This window comes from Arachis duranensis, chromosome 9 (genome assembly GCF_000817695.3).
Source record: "Arachis duranensis cultivar V14167 chromosome 9, aradu.V14167.gnm2.J7QH, whole genome shotgun sequence".
In the NCBI taxonomy this organism is placed as follows: Eukaryota; Viridiplantae; Streptophyta; class Magnoliopsida; order Fabales; family Fabaceae; genus Arachis; species Arachis duranensis.
Genome location: NC_029780.3, coordinates 116,898,520 through 116,905,846, shown reverse-complemented (window position 1 = coordinate 116,905,846; position 7,327 = coordinate 116,898,520). Strand labels below are relative to the sequence as shown.

The 7,327-nt window shown below is 34.3% G+C and overlaps 2 protein-coding genes across 2 annotated transcripts; one reads left to right on the top strand and one right to left on the bottom strand.

The window, feature by feature from the left end:
- The first annotated feature begins 244 nt into the window (after nucleotides 1–244).
- LOC127739567 (co-chaperone protein p23-1-like) lies at nucleotides 245–2,504 on the top strand. Its single transcript, XM_052254604.1, has 6 exons — nucleotides 245–342; nucleotides 882–1,068; nucleotides 1,155–1,323; nucleotides 1,412–1,449; nucleotides 1,552–1,609; nucleotides 1,853–2,504. The coding sequence occupies exons 1-6, from the start codon at nucleotides 338–340 to the stop codon at nucleotides 2,083–2,085; spliced, it is 690 nt and encodes a 229-aa protein (XP_052110564.1). The 5' UTR covers nucleotides 245–337; the 3' UTR covers nucleotides 2,086–2,504.
- A 1,558-nt stretch (nucleotides 2,505–4,062) lies between these two features.
- Nucleotides 4,063–6,769, bottom strand: LOC107467880 (probable F-actin-capping protein subunit beta). The gene is made up of 8 exons (XM_021131556.2): nucleotides 6,503–6,769; nucleotides 6,203–6,273; nucleotides 5,718–5,831; nucleotides 5,424–5,506; nucleotides 5,249–5,322; nucleotides 4,978–5,094; nucleotides 4,672–4,767; nucleotides 4,063–4,490 (listed from the first exon to the last, which is right to left on the bottom strand). The coding sequence occupies exons 1-8, from the start codon at nucleotides 6,629–6,631 to the stop codon at nucleotides 4,407–4,409; spliced, it is 768 nt and encodes a 255-aa protein (XP_020987215.1). The 5' UTR covers nucleotides 6,632–6,769; the 3' UTR covers nucleotides 4,063–4,406.
- Between the last annotated feature and the right edge of the window lie 558 nt (nucleotides 6,770–7,327).

Sequence of the window (7,327 nt, the reverse complement as noted above, 5' to 3'; positions counted from 1 at the left end):
AAAAATCTGTTTTTAAAATGTATATATAATATCTTATTATTTTTATTACATTTTAAAATATTTTAAAAATTTATTTATCATTTGTATTTTTTGAAATTATTTTTTTTATACCATTTGAATCTGAATAGTTTACCTTGGAACTATCATATTAGATAAGGATTAACCGGATTTCCTCATTTAAATTGTAAAGTGGTGATTTCAAGGTCTATCTTTTTAATTAGTATGTATTGAGATATTGGTGCTATATAAATGAAGCATTGCCGAAAAAATCAGAGAGTTGTAATCAACCTTTCTACTCTTTAGCTCTTCCTCTACATTTTCCACACAAAAATCAAACATGAGGTTCATTTTTTTACCTTCATGTTGTTTGGTTCCTGAGAAAGTGCTTGAAAAACAACATTTATCAATTTATATATGCTCTGTTTGCTTCATTCATCTATGCTATCTTCATCCTTTATTATTGTTATGAATTCCGTTGAGCTTCAACTTGTGTTTTTTCCCCCTCCTCCCACCTTATATAATCAGGGGAAAATCTAAATCAATGTTGTTTCGGAGTAGAATTTCTGTCCTAAATGTTGATCAGCATGTTTCTATTTTCTTCACACTTGAGTGCTATCATGTTTTAAAGTTTTGCTTCACAATTTTGTGATTGTATTGAATATTTTCAGTATTGGTACAATTTTATTCGACTGTTTATACAGCTACTGTATGAATGCTGTATTGACCAAGTGATCTCTTGTTGGTGCTGTTAATGGCATTTGATGCTTGTATATATTGTGTGAAAACCTGCATATCCTGCATATCCTATGTATTGGGATCACTATACTGAGTGAAAATTAGTATTTCAGGTCCCTAAATTTCTTTGATATTTTAAAATGCAGCCGCCATCCTCCTGTCAAGTGGGCTCAGAGGTCTGATGAGGTATACATAACTGTTGAGTTGCCTGATGCCCAGGATGTGAAGCTTAAACTGGAGCCAGAAGGAAAGTTTTTCTTCTCTGCGACCACTGACGCAGAAAAGATACCTTACGAAATTGACATTGACCTGTTTGACAAGGTTGATGTAAATGTAAGAAGTACCTATTCCTATAATTGTTCTGATAGTCATATCTTTACACAATTGTGTATTAATTTTGTATTCATCTTTCTTTTCAGAATAGCAAGGTTTGTGTCGGCTCGAGAAATATCTTCTACTTAGTTGCAAAGGCTGAGGACAAATGGTGGGACAGATTGTTGAAGCAAAGGGGGAAACCTCCTGCATTTTTGAAAGTTGATTGGGATAAGTGGGTGGATGAACATGACGAGGTGGACGTAGACGGTAAAAGTAAGTGATTCTGCTAAAATTTCAAAGGACTCGAGTTCATTTTTTTTTAATTTTCTGCCAGTGCTCTCATTTGTATATTGTCTTTCAGTTGGAGCCGATATGGACTTTGGCAACTTCGATTTTTCTGTATGTATCATAACTCAAGATAGTTTATTACTATAGTACTTTTTTTTTCCCTGTTTCCCTGTTTTGACGAGTTTCTAACTCTCTTATTGAATTGTTATCCAGAAATTGAGCTTGGGTGGAGGTGAGGAACTGGATACCGAAGCGACCAACAATGCTGATGGTAAGAATATCTAGCTAAACCGGTTTAAACCCCATGAAATTGGTGGTGGCAAGCTCACTGTTGTTTTCGTTATTACTGCGTTTGTCTATCTCTTATATTACCTTCAAATTGGTTTATGGTTTGGTGTAATTGGCCTTTTTTTAAACATAGGACATCATGAGATTGTTTGTTTTATGTTGCTGATTCCACTTTGGGTTAAGGGTTAGTTGTTGATATCGGAATTATGATTGATTGTGTTTTCAGATGATGAGAGCGACACTGAAGATGACGTAACAGGACAAACATCAATTGATAATGAAACTGACACAAAAGAGAAGGTAGATGAGGTAACAGGGCAAACATCAATTGATAATGAAACTGACACAAAAGAGAAGGTGGATGTTGCAAGCACTGAAAATGAGAAAGGAAGAGAGAGAAAGAGTGGAAGAGAACGGAAGCCCCCTGATTGGGCTAAGGATTACTACATGGGAAAATAAGGACTACCACCAAGTGGAGAAGAATAAGTTTGTTACTGCTGTAATTTGCATTCATAATAATCAATTGTCTATCTCATCCCTTCTTCTATTTTTCTAAGCCTTGTTACTCTAAATCTGAATTTTGTGTTGTAAATTTCAATCCTAATAATGGATGGCAGTCCTAGTGCTGTACCTGAAGCTAAAGCTTAAAAAACTCAGATGGGAACTTTGTTGTCGGAGCCTTCATTGTAAAGACTTGGGAGACTTCTTGTGATCTTAGGTTGCTGACATGTTAACACTTTCAGGGCAAGGTTGCGAGAATCAAACCGGTCATTAAACCGGTCGAGTGATTGGTTCAATGATTTAATGGTCTAAATAGAGTCGAATTGGAATCGAACTGGTTTAATTAAATATGCATTAAAATTATAAAAAAAATTTAATATATATAATCAAAAATTGAATATAGCATTTAAAAATTAAAAAACAAGTTTTCAATTAAACAAAGATACTACTCATTAGTAATCATAATCATCAACTAAGTGTTCATTGTTTCCATCATAAAGATAATCCAAATAACAAAATTGAATATAACATTCAAAAATTCAGAATTACAGAATCCAAAACATTCTATATAGCATTAAAAATAAAAATAAAAACTAAAAAGCAGATTTTGAGTGGAAAACAAGATCATCCGTTGAAAACTCTTCTTCCAGTATCAAATCAGAGATAAATCACACATTCATTCCGAGCATACTCAACAACTCAGAATTAGAAGAATTAGAAAAAAAACAGGAACCCAACAACTCAATCAGAATAACAAACAAAGCTCAGAAAATATAACAAACCAAGATTTTTTAAGTTTAACTAATTTTACTTGGCAACAAGCCAACAACTAGTAAATTAACTCAGAATTAGAAAAAATAACACAAAAATAACTCAAAAAAATATCAATAATCAACAATAATTAACCAGAGGTCAGAACAAAACAACAACAATCCAGCTCTAACAATGAACAGCAAAGAAAATTAACTCAGAAAAAGTAAAATTGAAGAAGCAGTAATTAACAACAATGAACAGCAAAGAAAATTAACTCAGAAAAAGTAAAATTGAAGAAGCAGTAATTAACAACAATGAACAGCAAAGAAAATTACCAATAATCAAACAACTAATTAACCCAAAAAATAATCAACAATCAACGTAATGAAATCCAGAAAAATAGAAATTAACTCCCAAAAATAAAATTGAAGAAGCAGTGGAGGAGGGATGGAGGCTTGCCAACGGTGACAGTGACTAAGCTACGAGAAAGAGAGAGAGAACAGAGACGAAGCAGAAAAACGCTGACGAAAACCAAACATGCGTGAGCGACGGCGATGAGAGAAGTCCACGACTGAGTTGAGGTGCGCCGGTGAAAGCCATAAGCAAACCAAACTTCACAAAATCAGAAAAATTAGCAAATCAGGGCCGACGACGACGACTGGCTTGACCTTTGAGAGGGCCGAGTAGACATTTGAGAGGGCTGGCACGCGTTTTGGAACTTGAAGGTGGCTGCAGCTCTGATAGGGTTTCCTTCGCGTGTGAGAGAGAACTGAGTTTTTTCCGTTTTTTGCGATCGATTTCTAGCATCAACCGGATCGATCAATGGCCGATTTTCCGTTAATTCGGTCGAACCAGCTAATCCGGTCCGGTTTTCAAAACCTTGTTTCAGCGTTTTGACATTTGGGTTGGGGATGGTCGGTTTGGAAAAAAAATTCGTTTTTGGATAAAGTAGCTATAAGAACAAATATGTTTACGCATTACTGACCTTTATAGTTGATTTTTGAGCCAATCACACTGTTTTTATTCTGGTGCGGCACAATTTTGAATTACCTGATTTAATTGTGGAGCAGCACCTTGATTTATTTATGGCATACAAAAGAATTGAAGAAACAATTGGTCAAATGTATTTCTTCTCCAGCATCACTTAAATTTCTTGATTAATGACTATAAATGACCATGATATGGCTAATATACTTCAAATATTGAAAGCTACTAACTTGGAATAAGCTAAAAATTACAGAAAACACCATATCAGTTATCAGTGATTCCATAGTCACCAGTTTTAGAAATTGTGTGTGTTGTGCGGGATCAATTCCAGTATCAATCACAAACACAATACTACTCATTACAGAAACAATACAGCTCACACCAAAACAGCAATTAATCACAACTGCCGCCTTCACAAAACTAAAGATATCCCTGATCTCCAGCACTTCTTGTGAACTGCAAATGCAAGACACAAATTGCCACCCCATAAGCTGTAACATATAAAGAAAAGATAGTCTCTCATCTGCATGTAGTGGCCATTAGCTCTCAGGCATCCTAAGCTGCACCACTTCAGATGGTGGTCTCAGTGTGCAAACCATTTCTCTTGTTTTTCCGAAGTATACCTGAAAAGATTGTTGACAAGATAAAGTATATTAAGGTTGCATTATGGATTGAAATTCTAAAGCAAAGGACACAACTCTTGAATTGAATAACTTCCTGTGATAATCTGAACAAGGAAAATAAAAGTAAGCTAAACTATTGAGTACAGCAAACATGCAGCTGAATTTTCTAAGCAGAAAGTACCTGATCTAGCGAGTTTCTCAGCTTACTCTCCATTTCTTCAATCATCCTTCCCATGTTAGAAAGATGTCCATCAGCAACTGATAGCCTCATATTCATCTAAAACGTAGGAGGAGAAAAGGCATGACTTCAGCAAAAAGCAAGGAAAGTGCATGTACACACAAAATTACACTTTTTGGATTAGAATTACTCTGGAAAATTCTCTTTGCAAAGATTTCCTATCATCATTGCTTCATTAAACAACAACCATGTAACTCTTAACTGGATCTAATCTAATGTTTAACATGAACAAGTTCTAATAGAAATTACCTGTCGCCTAATTGATCCAGACAAACTGAAAGTACCCGATGATTCATTATCTGTAGTCAAAGTCAGCATAACCGTACTGGTTAACCGATAATTTGTGTTTTCGTCCTCTGGTCCCACCTATATTAACATAATTAAGAGTGTGACTGAAACTACTAAAATCAACTTGCAATATATATAAAAACTAAAACTAGAATAAGAGTTTTTTTTTTCAGTTTTCCACTGCTCATTAGACAACATCTATGAAAGCTTAGTCTTACACCCCGCATTTTACCTCTATAACATGTATAGCATCCCATGCTCCTTCCTCTAGATAGCCCCGGCGACCTTGCCCTGTCTTCGAACCATCTTAAATTATGGAAACTTCATGTTAGAAAAAGATCAAAAGGATGAAAACTAGTCAACTATAGTCCATTAGAAATTAGAATGTAATCAAATAACAGACTTACCTTTCTTTATCAGAAAGCAAGCCACGAAACCATCATTGTCATCTTCCCATACATAAACTGATGAAATGCCACCTTCATAATATCTATGACATTATCCATTAATGGTGCATGTTGTTTTAAAACAATATACATAAATAAGTAACTGATTACATTCAGATAAGTAGCATATTTCTTGGTTTTCTTTCACATGAAACAGAAGTATGGGAATAAGTTGCTAGATAGAAAAAAAAAATCCTAACAAGACATCTTGAAAACACATAAACCAAAAAAGACGTGGTAAGTAAAGGACCTCACTGGTCACGATATATTGCAAAGATATCATTTGCTTCAATTTCAAGGTTCCTCAACTCTAACGAAGGGAGGGAGCCATCTTCAAGTGGTGGATGGTATTTGTTCGACCAAGGTGATCTGCAGAAAGGAACAGGATAAAATAAGTTTAGCATTGTCCTTAACCTTAACTAAAAACTATACATATTAACAGAGAAAACAGAAAGGGAACACTTCATCAGAACCAAATTACAGATCTGCAATCCGAAGTGAACTCTTTAGCCATAACCATCTAATGAATTAGCTACTTGTATTGATAATTTGATCTCCATTTCAGGAATAAGTTGTCCATAAATATACTGGCAAAAAGATAACAAACTGAAACTGATTTTGCTCAAAGGAAATAAAATTCAAGATAAGAATACCAAAGAGAACGAAAGAAGCATGATTCACAACAAAAGACTTAAAAAACACAATGACAACAACACAAGCAACAAGCATAGAAAATCAACCTGTAAGAGTCAGCATCTCTATTATATTCACACAGGATGAATTCCTTCCCACAGTCCACATCACACATAACCTGCATTGCCATCAGAAATTTTAGAATAAATAAATAAAAATTAAAAATTTGAACAACAAAATGGCCACACAAAAAAGTTATGGATAAATAAATAAACTTCTAAAAAAAACACTATTTTTGTCACCAAACCATTCTGCAAACTGATAAAAATCCCATTTCCCCTGAAATTTTCTGCACCTAATTCTCAGAATCTAGAGGGAGAGAGAGAGAGAGAGGGAGAGAGGGTTACCTGAAGGGGCTGATCAACTTGAGAGAGGAGATCGGAGGAGTGGTGAGGCATTAGGCTGAGAAGCGCAGAGAGAGCCGTCTCTGTGTGCTTCGGCGGAATCCTCCTCATCAATCCCATAGCTGCGTCCATTTTTCCAACAACCACCACAAGCTTCTTCTTCTTCTTCTTCTTTCTCTCTCTTCGGTTTCTCTCTCTGAAGAGCGAGAAGAATACGCAGTGCAGTGCAAAATCAGAATTTGGCGTTTTATGTTGGTTAAAGAGATTTTTGTGGAAATGGATCCTCTCCAGTTTTTTTAACACTTGACAAAATACAGTGTAATTCTCACCTTTGATTTTAATAGTGGAACCAGAAATAAATAAGAGAGAGAGAGTGGTGAATGGTTAGATTAAACACTGCATACCATCCAGTTTTTTATTCACTGGAGACGATCCACTCCCGATTTTTATTTGGAGCTTGTTGTTCTTTTCTGATCCGACTTTCCCTCCATCTATGCCTCTTTTCCCTTTTCCGCAAATCTTATATCCAAAAACAAATTAATATTCAAATGCAATTAAATTTACTAAATTATTAATTTAAAATTTATATTGCAGGTAGGTTAAATGTAATTTTTATTTTATTTAGAGGTTATGTTTTATCACAGAATTATTATTTAGACATAGTCATTTTTAGTTCTCTCAATCCTCTGTTTTATTTTGAAGAATAACAAGAAATGACTAAGAAATAAAGGTTTAATTAGTGTATTAATTTTTATAATTTTATTAAATTTTTAATTAAATTTTTATATTTTTTTAATTAAATTATTATATTATTTTTAATTTTATAAT

Bases quoted from the DNA above. Each gene is read 5' to 3' on its own strand.
- LOC127739567 (XM_052254604.1), top strand. The intron at 1,450-1,551 runs GTATGTATCATA...ATTGTTATCCAG, and splicing joins TTGGCAACTTCGATTTTTCT to AAATTGAGCTTGGGTGGAGG. The intron at 1,610-1,852 runs GTAAGAATATCT...TTGTGTTTTCAG, and splicing joins AGCGACCAACAATGCTGATG to ATGATGAGAGCGACACTGAA.
- LOC107467880 (XM_021131556.2), bottom strand. From the start codon at position 6,631: ATGGACGCAGCTATGGGATTGATGAGGAGGATTCCGCCGAAGCACACA. The intron at 5,323-5,423 runs GTAAGTCTGTTA...CCATAATTTAAG, and splicing joins TTGCTTTCTGATAAAGAAAG to ATGGTTCGAAGACAGGGCAA. The intron at 4,768-4,977 runs GTAATTTCTATT...CCTACGTTTTAG, and splicing joins CTGGATCAATTAGGCGACAG to ATGAATATGAGGCTATCAGT.